At 41.7% G+C, this 18353-nt stretch overlaps 1 protein-coding gene across 1 annotated transcript in view; it reads right to left on the bottom strand.

The window, feature by feature from the left end:
• SMG1 (SMG1 nonsense mediated mRNA decay associated PI3K related kinase) overlaps positions 1-17592 on the bottom strand; it is a 75675-nt gene extending 58083 nt beyond the window's left edge. The window contains exons 1-8 of the mRNA XM_081169304.1: positions 17240-17592; positions 8509-8672; positions 5817-5972; positions 5263-5399; positions 4182-4240; positions 2724-2937; positions 1613-1738; positions 1451-1523 (exon numbers count right to left, since the gene is read on the bottom strand). Of these exons, the coding sequence (XP_081025430.1) occupies positions 1451-1523; positions 1613-1738; positions 2724-2937; positions 4182-4240; positions 5263-5399; positions 5817-5972; positions 8509-8672; positions 17240-17337 (1027 nt within the window). The 5' untranslated portion in view covers positions 17338-17592. The remainder of the gene's footprint in view (positions 1-1450; positions 1524-1612; positions 1739-2723; positions 2938-4181; positions 4241-5262; positions 5400-5816; positions 5973-8508; positions 8673-17239) is intronic.
• Between the last annotated feature and the right edge of the window lie 761 nt (positions 17593-18353).

The following is an 18353-nucleotide window of genomic DNA, read 5'->3' on the forward strand; positions in this document are numbered from 1 at the left end:
AGCCACCTATGCCAGGATACTCCATTCCATTACTTCTGCAAACTTTGAACTCCTCTGAGCCTACCTGTATCTCCCTCTTGTATGTGAATTTGGCAATGATCCAAGCTTGTTCATGGTTAACGTATTTGCAAGAAATGGGAATGTGCAAAAGAACACCTTATTAACTCTGCCCTTGCCCCAAGTTCAGTTATTGGTTCTTGCATAGGTATAAATTAAACCACATTACAATTTTGATAGAAAGCCAGCTTTAGACCTCTGGGAAAACCAGATCATTTTCCCATGGTATGATGCCACTAATTTATTTTATTATTTTATTTTATTTTTCAACAAGTTGATTCTGATAAAAATGTTCAACTTCAGGAAAGCCAGACATTCCTTTTAACACTGGGGCTGCCAATGTGGTGCCCCCGAGGAGCTCTCCTAGCGCACACAAAACCATGCTCACCACATACCCATTGCACCCTTCATCAAGAAGTGGGGAGAGTAGTTACCTTTCCTGCTTTGAAAAGCATACAGAGCTGAAGGAGGAAGTTGAAGGAGTGAGCCTTCAATAGCACCTAAAAATGAAAAGAGGAGTGCTATTCTCCCCTACTTCCTCTTTCAGTTTTATGAGCTTTTCAAGGCTCTGATCATGCCCTGAGCAGTTGTACAGAAAGCAGAGTGAAAGAGAGGGCAGAAGCAAAAACTGAAGAATCTGGGAAATGGGAAAGAAAATGGGGGGGGGGGGAGAGTGGCTCCAGTAAAGCAGATTCTCTTGAAGTTACACAATTTTTTTCACTGGTTCTCGACCATAGATCACTACCATCTTCCATTAACTAAACTATAAAAATTATAAACACAGTTCTGGTGCTTTCTACCACTGTCATGGAACAAAAACATGTATCCTCATTATTATTATTTTTTTTACAATAAATCCCTTCAAAACCTGCATTAAATCATAGGTCACCTTGTGGCTTTGTTGTCATCCTAAATAAAAATCATGAAGATCCATGAGGATCTGTGCCTCAGATCTATGTTTGTTCTGCAGGCAAGAACTGGATTTATGATTTTTACTGTAAGGTCTGTCACAGTTAAGCTTTAATTTGATGGTGATTTTGCGGGGACACAAAGGAAGGGGTCCATTTTAATTTTACTCTGATATTTACCCATTCCTCTTATAAAAGCAAAAAGAGTGGGTGGGTGGGGTGGGGAGGAAGGGAAGGAGACTGACCGGGACGTAGAGAAGGGCACGGAGAGAAGCAATCAAAGACAGTGATACCAACAGCACTTTCTCAAAATTCCCACAAGCCCAGAGATTCATGTTTTAACTGAATCCCTGTGACTAATACTATTTCCTCATTCCACTATAAGCAAAGTGAAGTATACACTAGTAATAACACTTCACCTTCCAGAAGGAAGCCAAGAACATCTATTAAGGTCATCACATGAAATTTTATTTTTTAAGACTTACCAGACACTTGCTGTGTCAGAGAAGGTTTCTGAGTGTGATCAATATGCCACCCAACTAATATGTCAACAGTGTCCTTGGAAAGCAATACAGAAAAATTAATCCACCTGTAGCACATGTGTCAATACCGATCTAAAACCAAGAAAGAGAAGCAAAGGTGCTCACCCTAAAGTTAGTGCTGAAAATGTGAGGGTAACATCGGGACACAAGGAGGATGCACTTGACACATTTACACAGCAATTCTGGTGTATCCACGTTCTCAAGGATAGACTGCAGGCTAGTCATGACGAGCTTTAAGAAAAAAAAGTGTGCACCCAAAAAACCCATATTGAACAAAAACTATTCAGGCTATATATTAAAAAAACCAACCACGCTGTTTACAGAAGTGCATCAATAACTACTATTTAAATAAATAATTTATCTTGTCAACAACGTGTAGAAATGCCTGCTGATGAAGCAGTAGACCTGCTTCTGAGTAGAACTGCTTTGGTTCTCAATCTATGTTTGACACATGCTTTACAGGGGTGGAGAGATGGGTCTGGATGGACTGGCAAGAGGGATACTGGTTCTAATGAACCTCAGTCCAACTGAGAGAAAACAAAGGGTTGCTCCTACTATTAGATTTTTCCACTCATTTTATATAACCCACTTGCCCCTTCATCTTACCCCAATTCTAAATTTCAGGCTCCACCACTGAATAATTCCTGCCCATCATGTCAGTTTTTCTACCATCATTTCCAGACACTAATCAACTCTACTAATTTTAATTCATGGTTAAACAGAAATGTGGACATCACACGCCTTTAAGGAGATGCTCTGAGATCAGAAAGTAGTCTCAATAGGTTTGGAGCATTCCACAACTGGTTTAAAATTCTGTTGGCAGGCAATTTCTAGCAGTGAAAAGTTATGACATTGAGCTAGGAGACCAATCAGTTATAGCAGATTACTACAGCACATTTATTTATTTAACAAGATTCATAAGCTGCTTTATCATCAAAACCTGGAAGCAATTTACATTAAATATATATAAAAAATAAAATCAACAGTTTTAAAAATAAACATTATAAAATGCACATTAAAATATGCATCAAATCTACATTTCAACACTTATGGATTTCAGGTACACAAAGTTCTAAAACTGTTTATTATGCCCAATATCTAAAATGAAGTTTCAATGTGCTAATATGCTAGCCTGCTTAAATTTCAGCTTCTTCATTTCAGAAAATGATTCAGTATCTGAAAAGTCAAAATGCTCCAATTTAACTTTTATCCTTACTTGCATTACAGATGAAAATGCTTTCTTCTCTCCCACAGTCTCCAGTGCTTTGTAGGTTGCACACAAATAAAGAAGTTTAACTTCATCTTTAGTGGATGAGCTAAATTTACTAAAAATCCATTTAAAGATCTTCTCCGCTTCATAGCTCAGAGAAGCACAAAGAAGTCCAAGACAGCAAGCTCCCTCCTGTCTGAGTTCTTGAAGCAATTTGCTACTGCATTTATGAAAAAAGAAAAAGTAGTGGTAAGGATTTTCAGTCATGAACAGTAGACATTTAGCAAATGAGGACAATAAAGACTTGAATAAATGGCTATGATCTGGTTAGAACTTTCCATTAATGTGGAAACACATGGTTTGCTGTCAATTCCTTCCACTTCCCTTCTCTTTCCATCCAACTCACAGGTGGTAACCTGAAGATTAAGCATGTTGAAGGCATTTGCAAAAGGGATGAAATGTCTCCTCTTCCCTTCTGTCCTGTGCTTTCCCCTCCATCTACAAGCACAAAGACTCTCTCACACGGAAATCAAAACGTCATTCATACAGATGAACATTCACATACACCCAAGTATTTCTGTTCACACAAATCTACTTATTCATGGATACCTGCCAGCATATTGGTAGCATATTGCCCGGGGTTGTGGGGTACCAACATACAAGCGGGAATCAGATAAGGAGCAGGAGCATGGAAAGCTGTTTCCTATGGGCTCTATACACTAAAGTGCTGTGTGTGGTTCAATGTGAGACACAAGGAGGAAGGTAGGAAGGACTCTACCTTCTGTCTCTCCCCTATCTCAGCAGCTCAGAATTTCTTGCCACAGTTGCCATTCTAAATCAGCCCAGGAACTACTATGTCTAGTAGTAGCAGTTACTGAAATTCTGCATGCTCCATAGGATTTCACTGGTCTCCATCAGACTCAGCTCTGTCCCTGCTTCATTTTGCCTGGACGTATCAGCAAATAGATATGCAAATATATACCTGTGACTCACACTTCTTAGCTCACTCTGAACCCAACCCACAATAACTGGAGGTCAAGAATGGATAGCATACTCCACAAAGCAGTCACTGAGGTTTGACCATAGAGGAAACATGCAATGAAACACACTTCCTAGAATTCAAGCCAATCTCCAAAGCAAATCCAAGTCAATTCCTATTAATTGCTTCAGGAGTGCTAAGCCTGCATCAATCCTGAACAAATTGATGATGTCTGTCTTGGCCTAGCAACAGATTCACTACATGGTATGCTCCCACTGATATCCAACTAAGAATTCAGTTATTGATTTCCAAAAGTAATCATGAGACATTTGGGCTAGGCTGGTCAGAAGCAAGCAGGATGCTGCTTGTTTCCCTTTTATATGAACCGTGCTTTGTCCTTCCTGCAGCAGCTTCCAGGTTGAAGGTGTTACCTGGCTTGCTGGCCACATATACACTAACTTCAAGAATGCATCAGCCCAACTTACCTTTCATTAAGTACATCATGTATGGCAGTCAAGATATTATCCAGTTGTTTAACAAGCACCTGCAATAGCCAACATATACACCTTTTAAAACAATTGCTATTGTAATTTAAATTCAGATTGTTCTGTCATTTGAAAGATAAACACCACTGCTTGCCATCATATTTTTTGTCCCTCCAAAAAGTGTATATCATTCCTGGTTGTTCGTAGCACGGGTGTGACTGCTTTACTGGAAGCTGAGTGCAATAGTGCTTAATCTATGAAGCATACATTAGATACACTAAAAACATCCTTCATGATATCCATGAAGACTTTGAGGGAAAATGTGCAGCGCAAGCAGTCATTGTTTCACTTATAGGTCGCTTTTAACACCTTCTGTTAATATTAGCAACTGGATGAAACCATGTCCCATTTTTCTTACGTTTCAGTGCAAGTCTATCCGAAGTTATGCACAACACCTCTTTAGAGATACAAATATAAAACAAAGCTATTGGGAAATAGTCCAAGCAAATTGCATTAACCACAAGATTCGTGGTATATAGGTAAAATATGTTTTGATAAATATATGCCAGCTGATGTATATTATTCTCAGTGTGACTTCTTACTACAAGGAAAAGGGACCCTCAAGACCAGTCCCTTTCCTTCATTTATCTGTGGCACAGCTGATCTTTACTTCCTTCCTTCCAACTGCCATGGAAAGTCAGTCACACCAGGATGAAGTCACCTGGCCAGAAATTATTTCTTCCCTCTGGCAAGCAAGCAAGCTGCTGCTACTCCTTCCTATCTGTGGGACATGGATGAACAGGGAAGGTTCTCGTTATCAAAGGAGGGAAGGAAGGTGAAATGCCAGTTAACTGCTCTCCAAAAATCAAAGTTGTGGGGACAGTCAGCTGGCTCCCTCCTTCAGATCTGATATAGTCAGTGAGGAAAGCTTATATGCAGGGTTGAGAGTATTTGGAGCCAAAGTTATCCTGCAACCAATGACAGTGCTGACAAACCTTCATTCTTTGCCCCTACAACCCAGAAACCTGCCCCAAGAGAGATCATATGAGTAACAATATGTTGCTAACAGAAGATACTTAACCAGTTTGTTCTCTGGTTGCTGAATGAATTCTTTCATTTGCTTTACAGTAGCCAGTCTTCGGTCTCTGTCATCTTCCCGAGTAATCCTCCGAAGAAGATTTGACAGTCGAGACTCATCAGAGTAAGACAATGATCGCTCTAAAATTGAGATATTACACATGGGCATGCTTCTATCCAAGTATAAAGTATAAAATAAACAATTACCAAGGAGCAACATATACGCAATAGGCTTACTTCATCTTTACCTCACAACTTGCAGTAACTTTAGTACAAGATTTCTAGCCCTGAAGCAAATCCAAACCTGCAACAATTGACCAAGGATCATTCTTACCATTGAAAAAGCCTCTTCTTGCAGTACTTTCAGAGACAAAGTATACCCAATTTATACAAACTAAAGTGTAATCATGACAAAATGCTAGAGATTTTGAGTTTGCAAAAATTTAATAGGGCTCTACTTTACTTTGAGCAGTGATCCTAGTGCTACTGTAGCAACAGGATTTTTTTTTGCCAGAAAAACAGAATTTCCCTTTTTCTTCAGGACAACACAACACTTACCCTGTGTTTTCCTCATGTCTTTTGTGACTAAAGCACGATTCCCATGCTGAACACTGGTAAAATCAGAATTGGTCACATTGTTAACTCTCAGCTCTTGCCCCAACGACTTCCGACCATAAGTATTTTCCCCAGATCCTCCATTGACACTGTAGCCACCTAGAAGAAAAGGTGCCAGGGCCATGTTAGTTTCTCTTGACAGCCATGAACTGTGGGTTTCTGAAAAACTTCCAAGGTTAAGAGCTACCTGTCCTTCTCAGCTGAATGATACATTTAGCGGGGATGGTTATTTATTTAAGTTTATGAATCACTCTGTTACCTCTGTTACACTCTGTTACTATGAAATATCATAGTGCGAAGCAATGGTTAAATAAGGGCTTGTCAACCTTTTGGGGCCATGGGCACATTTGAAACCCAAGAAACTCATGGAAGACCACACCCCATTAATATACATGCTCTCCCATTGTAAAACTACAATACCGCGTGTGACTGTGTGATGCAATAGCAACACAGGGGGACACCAAAGTTTTGGGAGTATATGGCTTTGAGAGCCAGTGTGGTATAGTGGTTAGAGTACTGCACTAGGACCTGGGAGGCCAGGGTTCAAATCCCCACTCAGTCATGAAGCTCAATGGGTGACCTTAGGCTGGTCACTGCCTCTCAGACTAACCTACCTCACAGGGTTGCTATGGAGATTAAATAAGGATGGGAATAACTATGTGTGCCACCTTGATGTCCTTGGAGAAAAAGGTGGGATATAAATGCCCTAAATGAATAAAATAAATAATTCTGACCACCTTAGAAACTGTCATGGGGGACGATGCACCCCATAGCCATGCATGCACCCACCCCACTGTTTTCCGCAACGTAATATGCGCCCTACCCCATGAACACCACATATATGCTGTCTTACACTGAAACCTCCTTCACAAATACCCCATCCCACACTCAACTGTCTCCACAGGAGGTCTGACAGCGGTGAGTTTCTTTTAGTATTTCATCTCACAACCACCATTTAACTAGGTCATGTAGAGAGACAGCAACTGTGGCCTGCCTTCTGTTTATCCAGACAAATAACTCCATAAATGAAAACGCTCATGCAATCCCTGCCCCATCCTGAAACCTCCACACCCACCCTGCACTGAAACTCTAAACACTGAAACCGTACATTTAAAAGCCACCCCCACACACTGCTCCACACAACACCCACACACCCCTTACCCCCTCACAATCACCCTAGACTGAAACACATACACACTGCCTGACACTGAACCTCTTCCCACACGGTGAACACCCTCAGAATGTTCACTAGGAAGACAGATTAAATATTGGAATCATACTAACAGCAACCCAGTGGTGTAGGTCACGTGGAGAGATACTGTATTTTTCTGTCTATAAGACCCTCCCATGTGTAAGACGCCCCTGTTTTGGGGGACTCAGATTTACGAAAATGGGGGGAGACGGCCCAGAGTAGAAGATGCTCCCTAATATTTGACATTATTTGGGGGGGAACCTACTCTTATACACGAAAAAATACGGTCGTAATTGTGGCAATGTATCCTGTGACTCACATGTCAAACCATTAGACCACACTGCCAGCATCACAGTGCTCCTGTCCAAAGTGGAGAGGCAGTGTGGTGCAATAGTTGATTTATCTTAAGATCTAAGAGTTAAGAGACATTAGAGATCTGGGAATGCTTTTTTGTGGATATTCACACCAAAGCGTACATTTTTAGTTTGGTGATTATTTCTTAATTAGCTGTAAAGAGGCCCAGTCCGCTTATCACATAAGTTAAGCATGCACAGTGCAATTCTCATGTTGTATCAGGGTAAGAGCAAAGAGAGAACTGAAGCAAGAATGAGGCAATTTTTTGGCCTAAGGGCAAGATGTAAGCAAGCATAGTTTGTAACATTGCACAACATCATCACTGATCACGGGGCACATCTGTTAAGGCATTAGAGACCTTACTTTCCAGTTTCTCAGCTTTGTGGTGCTTGAGCCAATGGGTGTTTCTTAAACCATCATTTAAGAGAATAAGTCTAGCATAAACATGGGGTTGCATATCATGAGAGAGGTGGTCGGGGGAGGCAGCCATGCTCTCCACAGGGGACACTTGGAGAGGAGTACCCATATATTGTTCAATAGGGAAACAAGTCTTCATGATAACATACAGGACTTCCTAGAGTCTGTGACACTTATCTCAAAAAACCAGTCCCATAACTGCTACTCACACCACCACCAGGGTTTGGGGACCACTTACATAGCTGATGGCAACAAAAGAGAAGGTAGTATTAGTACCCACCCTATTTCTGTAATTTTAAGTTGTTTTAAACCATTTTTAACATTGTGTAATATTGTGTTTTAATGCAAATATTGTGTTTTAATTGTTGTAACCTGCCCCATGTGCCTGCCTGAGTATCTCTGTGTGAGAGTCTGCTGCATTTCTGTAAGTCAACCCCACTCCCCAGCTGTGTGAATACGTGTGCTTGATGCATGTGTAACCTGTGTATGGTGAATGTGTGCGCATACAAGATTGCACTCGGCATGCTCACTGCTAGCAAGCAGCTTCAGAGGAGCAGCTGACCCTCAATGAAACCATGGGTTTGAAAAAGTCAGCCACCCCTCATCTAGACCACAAACTAGTTTATTTCCACTGGCAGTATTCCTTTTTACCTATGAATACAAATTATGTACCTTTTTCTTCATTCTGTATGTCAGTGGGGACTCTGATATCATCATGTCTATGTCGAGACACCACCGCTGAATTCGAGGATTGTAATCCATAAGAAGAAGAACTACTCCGATCTCTGGATGAAGAGTATTTTAAATTCTCTTGGTCAGCTGATACACTGTCAGTTCTGCAAAAAGAGAAATGTTTGAAGTGAGTGCTCTACTCCGATTTGGCCCTTACTATTCCCATATTTCTAGAATTTCTGATCTCTAAATAGGAAAGGTTGGAAGGGTAGAGAAGTATTCACTAGCTTGTGGAACATATGAATTCTCCCTGTGGCTTAACAATCTGATAAGCGGAGTTCCAGCTGATAAAACATCTCTGGCCCAGTGAAAAATTCATCAAGGTAACAAGCAAGTTAAGCAGATGTATGAAGAGAAGGTCAGTACCACCTATTTCTGTATTTAATTTATTGCAGCATCAGCTAAAAGTGCATCAAGGACACAGCAAAAGCACTAGGTGTTAAGAACTAAATTTCAGTGGAGTAAAACCTGTAAAAACTTAAAGAGCTCCTACAAATGATAAACCTGCAGAAACCTAAGTTTATATGCTTTGCTAACAGGAAAGCCCACAGCTAACAGCTTCTCAATGCTATTATTATTATTATTATTATTATTATTATTATTATTATTATTATCATCATCATCATCATTTATTTATTTATTTATACCCCGCCCATCTGGCTGGGCTTCCCCAACCACTCTGGGCGGCTTCCAACAAAATATTAAAATACTGTAATACATCAAACATTAAAAGCTTCCCTAAACAAGTCAGGTCAAATTATCAACAGTCCTCAAGTTTTCACCATATAAAAAGAGACAGAGAAAATTATGAATTATTATTAGAGAAGGGAGACTCAAATATTATGCAGCTATGTGAGATGCATTCCCATATGGGAAACGCCTTTTAAAAACCAAATATTGACCTAGCATGATGAACATATCTATTCCACCACACTTTAGGCCAGTGAAATACATGCATCAGTGATATAATATGGAAGTTTACACAGTTCCACCCTGCATGGAAGGACTTTCAACATCAGACGTGGCTAATATAAAAAGCTCCCCAGTGTCAGTGTTTGACATCACAGGTTCCTCAGCTCCCCATACCCCCTCTGCCCACTAACAAAAAGTATTTTGATTAAGTGCCCCCATGATTTAGTAGTCGTAAGCTCTCATCTAGTAGAGCAGCTCTCTCAGAATCCTATATCTATTATCAACCTTAAAAACAAAATATATACAAATGATGATCAAATCTGACACTTTAGTAAACCTTCACCTGTTAAAGTATTCAATACCCAACACTGGGTTATGCATCAGATTCAGATGAATTACAAGACCAAAGCGGGCCACTTCAGACAGATTCACGGCTTATGAGCCCAAAACTGGATCTTTCAAAGTACCCTGAACTGAGGACCACCAAACTGATTCTGAGTACTTCAGAGATTCAGAGGTGCTTAAAAAAAAAAGTTGCAGCCAGCATATCTGAAGAAACAGAAACATTTTCCCCACAGCCTGCTTGCCAAGAAAACAGAAAGTGAGAAGAAAGTGAAGAGAGGTCTCTTATAAGACTGATATGTCTAGCTTCTACTGTGAGATAATGGTTTTACCAGGGCTCTTCGCTTTGGCAAAGCTATCTTCTTTATTGTTCTGTGCTCTGTTAGTTCTGCTCATGGCGTTTGCTTGGAAAATGCTGGGCATTCAAGTCATTCTATGTCTGTTACATGCTCACATATCCACTTCTATCTAATCTGTTTGCACTTGGTTTCTGCGTCTTTTGGTACCAACTGAGCAGAACACTTGCCTGAAGCTGTTTTTCTAGTTCTTAATCCCTACCCCATGCAACCATCCTCCTGAAATTTGGCAGTTTGCCTTCATAGTGACACCTCTAAGATCTATGTGCCATATTCAGAGTAAAACTGTTGCTCATAAACCACAGGGAGGGAGGAGGATATTTTACCCCCCCCCCAAAAAAAAAGCAACCTTAAAACCACTAGACCTCTTTGTCTGCAATTTGGCAGGTTTCTTATCTAGGAAGAACCTATTTGATGTATGTTATTTCCATAGAAACTGCCCTATAATAGGGGAAATTAGGTGAATCCCTTTTTAATCAACCTAAAATTGCAAGGTTGCCCTTGAAATTTGACAGGATTCGTCCTCTCAGAAGGGGCTACAACGCCTGCAAATTTCATCCAACTCTGATTCAACTTCAGACCGCAAGCCAAATTGGATAGTCTCCAAACTGCTTCGAACAAAATCAGGCTGTTTCCCAAATGCCGAATGAGGATCCAAACCAAATTCTGTGGTTGCTAGAGACCACTAGAACTGAAGCTTCTGAATTTTACAAGTATCTGTTAGCATTCTTTTGTTGGAGGAAAAATCCCAAAGCAGCACAGTTCACCTCTCCTCACGAATGCATTTCACAATAATAAAGAACTCATGCCATGATAAATTTGTTAGCCTTTAAATACCACAATACTCTTCCTTGTTTGTAATAAAACTGCTCACCTTAACTCATTTGATCTCTTGTAATATATAAAGCAACACATAATAGGATACAAAACAAACCAAGTCAATTTCACATTAGTAATGTCCCACAGTGCCCTTAGTTAGAGGTAGACAAAACACACATCTACCATATATAAATATTCAACCAACCAGACACTCTGAAAAGTCGCAGAATAGGGCTTCCAGTAGGAGTGAAGAATTGCCAAAACAGGAGTGCAGGGAGGATTGCCTTGTACAAGGTGAAGTCCTATCTGCTCACACAAGGCACCTTAGCTACAACCCAACGCATGTGAGTAAGACTTTCGCTTGTGCATCTTAATACCCAACACATTCAATCTCCAAGAGACAACAAAAATGACAGCCATGGATGGTGTGATAGCGCTCAATTCCCTGGATCTGTTTCTTACAACATGCAGCAAAATGAACAAATGATACAAGTCATCTTATTCAAATTCTCCCTGACCAACCTCATTGGCTGCCATGTACAGGAGAATGGAAAAGTGAAGGCATCAAGGCACACATTGGGGGACATTCAATTCTGCCCATTCATGAACGGAAGTGACTTCCTCTAGAGAAATGGAACTTCCCCTTCCTCTCCATACCCCCCATCCCTCCAAATCTGCTCTAGAGTGCTAGAGGACCCTCCAGAGAAGATTTGGAGGGGCTGCAGGGGAAAGAACTCCCATTTCTTCCTCTTGCATAACATCTGATATCATCCATTCTCCCCCCGCCACAAAGCGAGTTGAAAAGAGCAGCTGACAATGTATTTTCAATAACTGCCATGCATTTTCAGTAATGTCTTATTTCTAGCTGTAGTTAATAATTCGCACTTTGCCATCTAATGAACTAAACCACTATAATGCAATTCCCCCCCTCTAGCTACATGTAAGATTTGCTGTCAAGGAGATAAAGAACTACATAACTTTTAGAAGACATCTGGACGCAGTTCTGTATTGGGAAGCTTTTAATGTTTGATATTTTACTATGTTTTATATATGCTGTAAGCCGACCAGAATGGCTGGGGAAACCCAGACAGATTGGAGGGGTATAAATAATAAAATTATTATTATTTCTCTCATTAAACTGTCAGTATAGCACACTAAGAACTGATACTTCCATTCTTTCTTCATTTTGCATATGATATTGAGCTATTATAGACCAGGGATATCCTACTTCCCTTCACGTGTTGTGAAGTGCAATTCCCATCATCCATGCTCACTAGCCATGTTGGGACTGATGGAAGTTGCAGTCCACAACACCTAGAGCTCACCACATCAGCTACATCATCATAACCATACTGCAACCTTGGCTCTGCAAACATAGTAAGAACAAGAAGCCAATACTACCCACTTTAACAGCAGTTTTGTGGAGAATTGAAAGTAATATTTGACACAACCTCAACATTACTAGAAGAGTGATTATTTTTCCTGAAAAGAGAAGCTTTGAGACTGCATCTTCTGAAGAACATGCAACCATTGTGCTTTAAATGGTGTGTTTGTTAAAAAATGGCAGGTTTAACACATGACTTTTTGCCTTCAAAAATGATAAAACTCTATTCTAAGTGCTGCTATGCTGCAGAGCAAGTTGTGACAGTTCCTAAATGAAGTATATGTTTACCCTAACCCCTGCTACTCCTCACACCATCATATGACCCACAAAGATACTAAAAAGGGAAAGTCACAGCTTGAGTGGAGGTTGGCTTTGTCTCTCAGTTTACTATAAACATATCCAAGGAAATAGGATTTTAAAGTAGAAACTTAATTTTACTATTCTACAAAAATACAGTACACACACAGAAAAATAAAGCTATAAAAATATTTATCCAGCACAACTACTATATGGACCGGAATTATCTATGGAAGAAGGATAAGTGCTCCCATAGTAAATATTGTACTGACAACCATGATTGCAAAAGAAGAAGGAAACCATATGCAGAGCCAAGAGGCATGCAGCTGAATTTTCTAGATGGAAAAGGCTTTCCTGAAGCTGCTAAAAAGAGGAAGGCAGGAACAGAGGACATCAAAAGATATGTAATAAGGCGCAACAGAGTGAAGAAGTAGTAGTGAGTTATGTATGAGGATCAATTATTAGGATTACCATTTTCTTTCTTTTTTAACTGGTACTGCTCCTGTGCCTTTGACAGCAGCTTGACAATTAGGAAACTAGCAGAAGAAGCTTTTCCCATTGCTTTTCTCCACTCTAAGAAAAACTTCACCTGTATAACCTGTGCCAGGCTGCAATTAAAGAAACAGGGCCAGGAAAAAGGTAGCAAACTTAAATGTTCCTGGAAATGCCTAGAGTTTAAGCTAGAGCCTTTAGTGGGAATGCAATTTCAATGGTTAATGGTCATGGTGAGTTATCAATAGTTTATTGAAAAATTCACCACACAAATGGCCCTCTTCACAACACTACCCAAAGTCCCTTCTATCAATGTAGTAACATAGAGATTAACCATATCAAGTGAAGCATTCTCTAGTATTTCTCGCTTGAGCAGAACTTAGGAGGCTGCCTAAGACAATGTTTTACCCACTCAAAGTGTATGGTATGAAGAGATTAGGGACTGATAATTTATTTGAAGATTGTAGATGTCTACAACAAGTCAAGTGAAATCCAATACGTATTTCTGCACCTAAAAGGTGCTGTCCTTTTCAAGAAAGGAACATAAAGGGCCTACATGGTTCATGAATTGCTGCTTGCCTTCTCTGGTGACCTAATTTGGAGATATTAGGAAGCTGTCCTTCTGACTTGGTCCCTCCCTTGTGGTCAACTTTTCACCTCTACCATCAAAGGATTCTTGGGAAGACACCCTGCTGCAAAACTAAGGTATTTATCCTTTTAGGATTCAATCCTATGTTTGCTTACTAGGCATAAGCTCCAGTAAGAAGAGTGGGTCATATATAGATAGACAGGTTGTTCACATGTAATAAAACATAATTTAAAATACAATAAATTAATATTACAATAATCTTATATAATAAATGATACCTTTTCTTTTGTTAAAACAGGAAACTACCTTTAAGTCTGATAAGAAAGTACAGCACATATTTTCAATCTTTCCCAAAATTTCAATTTTTTCCCTGGGGAAAGTTTCCTCCCCACAGCCTCAAAATTTATAAATTTTTATATTTTTATTTCATGTAGTCACTGGTTTTCAACACTGTAATATATCATCAGCTAAACATAGCGATATACCAATATATCATGATGCCTGAAATAAGGATGGAGCTATGTAGAGGTATTGGCTGGCTTCCTGGTTTTTCCCGCATTGTGATTTTTGCCGGAGCTTGCTCCTGTGATTTGCTGCCCCCTGCAGGAGGTTGGAGAGAGCTGAGCCAACAGAATTAACAAGAGCTGCATTGGCTGGCTCCACGGTTTTCCCCACATTGTGATTTTTGCATAGCACATACACATGTATATTGCCAGGTCAAAAATTATGAGACCAATATCATGATATGGACTTCAAACCAGTTTTGGATGATTTACTGATATATCACCCAGCCCTAGTAGTCACCAACATCTATTATCAAACACCTTGCCATTGTTTCAGACAGCAGCAACTCCTGGAGCCCTACCTAGGGATGTCTGGAATTGAATCTACATCCAAAGAATAAGCCTCCACAAAAAAAGCTATGACAATTCACCTTAAGTCCTTCATTTACAATACATTCAAACTGGAGTGCTGTGTATCTTAGCAGTATCATTTATGTATCTGAAAGGATGAAGTTGGTTCTCGGACCGATTACATCAAGCTTGTTGCCAACATGCATTTTAAGTGATTTTTCTCAAATGCGATTATGACATTGATGCAATTTTATTTATACAGTGCCTTCAGTTTAGCCTCTCATCATTAATTTATAACTTCTCTCTTTCCATTATTCAAAAAATTAGCAACATTCTGTTTAACACTGTTGTTGCCTTACAAACAAACCCCTCTATGTTGCGGTTTAGCAGTGTTGGCTTTAGGAGCAATCTCATGTCCTGCACTCTCTATTGTTGACTCTCTGGTCCTAGTCCAACACTCTAACCACTACACCACTAAATAAATGCTACTGGGAAAACTGGAGATCAAGAGATAAGTATCCAGTTTTTTGAAAAAAAACTACTTACATGTTTCTTTTTAACAGTAACCCCACATGTCACATAGCAAATCATTTTTGAAACTGAGGGGACTTTGATGAGCAGACTGTGGTATGATATGGGGCCTGCTCTTCTTAGTGGTCAAAAAACCACAATGGCCATGCCCAAGTAGTTCCTTGGATACCAATTTGCAGTACAAAACTCATTTGCCCTTTATGGCGATGTCAAATGATTTATCTCAATATTATTGACAAGCAAAACTGAACTATTATTTTTACACACCTGAAAATGTGGAACAGAACCAATGTTTATTTTTTGTAAACTGCTTAGAGGTCTTAAAACAATCAAGCAGCATATAAATGTTATGGAATAAATAAAATAAATAAATCTTATCATCCTTTAGGTACATGACATTATCACCTCACATCCATTTCTTTAACATTGATACAAATAGCACAACCCTATAAACATCTATTCTAAAGTCCTAGAGTTTAATAGAACTCAAATAACTGTGTATAGCACTACAGCCTACATGCACTTTGATGTCACCAATGTGCTGCAAGTGAAAAGATACGTCCTGAGTACCTAAGTATAGTGAACATATTAGACCAAATTATGACAAATTTTAAAATTAAAAATAGAAAATCCAAACCATTGATTTAATTTTATCACCCATTTAAAATACTAGATTCAATGTAAAATCTAACAGCATCATAAGCAATCTAAAAAACCCAAATTTAAGAGTTAATGGTTTCAAACCCTTTCAAGTACTGTAAATGCATTTTGAACTAGACACTAAATCCTTGACACAAATCACCAGGCTTTCCTTATGTCTAGACAGTATCAACAAGTTACCATCTAGACAACAAAGTTGCAACTCCAAAGTCCTGTGAAATTAACCCAGTGGATGAAGGCATCCAATGAACAATTAATTCAAATTCCATCAATCATAGGAAGGAGAACTGCAGAAGCAGAGCATGGGAACGTGCATGGAAACGGTACCTGGCACAAGGGCTGGGAAAGCTGTGGCCCTCCAGATGTTGCTGGATCCTAACTCCCATCAGCTCCAGCCAGCATGGCCAATGGCCAGAGGTGATTTTAGTTGAGAGTCTAGCAACATCTGGAAGGCCATAGGTTACCTATCCCAAACCAAAGTCATCTACTGTGGGTATAGATGCTGTATTTCGTGCTTTTGCTCTATTGCAGCATTTGTTATGGCATCAGCTTTTGCACAGCCCATTAATATTTATTATTCCTCAACTGGCAAGGAGGGGGGGTGCCTCTCTATAAATTATCCCACCCACTCGTAGAATCACATCTGGATGGGAAGTTACATAAAAGCCATCGAGTTCAACCTCCTAGGCAGGACCTCTTCGTACAAAAACTCCCCCCAATATACATGTTTCCCACCCACCCCATGCCAAATCCTCTTTCCCACCCCAGAAATAAAAGATCTATGAATTAGGAAAAACCCCACCACGCAAGGGGCCTATTACCTCCAACCAGCCCACTGGGTTTGTCACACACATGCAGAGAGAGAGAGTGAAAGCAAACTTCCCCGCAAACACACGTACCCGGAACCAGTATCTCCACGGAGGCCCTGCCAACAAGGGTGGAGGTGGAGAGACACAGACATAAGAAAGGAACAGAGGAAGAAATGGGGTGGGATTCCACACACACATTTGCCCACCCGCTTTAAACCTCCCTAGGCCTCAAAACCAACCCGAAGAAGCGGCGGGAGGAGAAGCCCCGCGACCTCCCTCCCTCGTAGGCCGCGAGGGAGAGAAATTGCAAGGGCTTCCCCCGTCTCCTGCCACCTCCTCCTTCCCGCTCCGACGATCCCCAACACGGGCCGAAGCGGCCAGCCTCTCCCTCTCCGCGCTAGGCCGCGCCAGGCGAGCCCTGCCGTGGCGGCGGGTGGGCGCATGAGAGGGCAACTTTCCTTCAACCCCCACCCCGGGCGGCCGGCTCCCTTCCTGCCTCAGGGCCTCCTCCCTGGCCCGACCCCTGCCAAGGCTGAGGGGAGCGAGGGAGGCACCCGCACGCTGCCCTCAGACCCTAGGCCGCGCCGCCTCCGCCATAGAAGACACCCGCCTGCCCGCTCGCCCACCTGGGTTGCCAGTCATTCCAGCTCCGCGGGTGATAGTGCTGCCTGGTGCCGGAGGAAGAAGCGCCGCTCAGCCGAGACCCCGGGGCTCTGCGGCTCATTACCTTGCCCGAGACGGCATGGCCGGCCGGGGAAGCGGCGGCGGCAGGGGAAGGAGGAGGAGGAGGAGGAGGAGGCAATAACAACAATAATAGTAGCAGCAGCAAGAAGAGCGGCGGTAATGGAGGCGAGCGGCTACTGCGGCTCGGCGGGGTGGCTACTCCTCCTGAGGCGGCGGGCGCTCCTCCTGCTGTCTCACACGGGAGGCGGGGAGGCGGAGGAGGAGACGACAGCGACGGCGGCCCCGCCTGCTAGTAGTGCTGCTGATTCTAGCAGGCTGAGGCGAGGGCCCGCGCGCGGCATGCCGGGAACGCAGGCCGAGACGAGCCGAGGTGACCGCCTGCCGCGGAGCATCATGGGACGGCCGCTGCTCTGGCCGAGTCGTGAGAGGAGAAGGGGCGGGTTGGGTTCTTCCCGTTCCTACCTCTCTGCTCAGCATAGAATCATAGAATCATAGAATAGAATCCTAGAGTTGGAAGAGACCACAAGGGCCATCGAGTCCAACCCCCTGCCAAGCAGGAAACACCATCAGAGCACTCCTGACATACGGTTGTCAAGCCTCTGCTTAAAGACCTCCAAAGTAGGAGACTCCACCACACTCCTTGGCAGCAAATTCCACTGTCAAACAGCTCTTACTGTCAGGAAGTTCTTCCTAATGTTTAGGTGGAATCTTCTTTCTTGTAGTTTGGATCCATTGCTCCGTGTCCGCTTCTCTGGAGCAGCAGAAAACAACCTTTCTCCCTCCTCTATATGACATCCTTTTATATATTTGAACATGGCTATCATATCACCCCTTAACCTCCTCTTCTCCAGGCTAAACATGCCCAGCTCCCTTAGCCGTTCCTCATAAGGCATCGTTTCCAGGCCTTTGACCATTTTGGTTGCCCTCCTCTGGACACGTTCCAGTTTGTCAGTGTCCTTCTTGAATTGTGGTGCCCAGAACTGGACACAGTACTCCAGGTGAGGTCTGACCAGAGCAGAATACAGTGGCACTATTACTTCCCTTGATCTAGATGCT

Source organism: Podarcis bocagei (assembly GCF_964188305.1).
Source record: "Podarcis bocagei genome assembly, chromosome: 14".
Classification (NCBI taxonomy): Eukaryota; Metazoa; Chordata; class Lepidosauria; order Squamata; family Lacertidae; genus Podarcis; species Podarcis bocagei.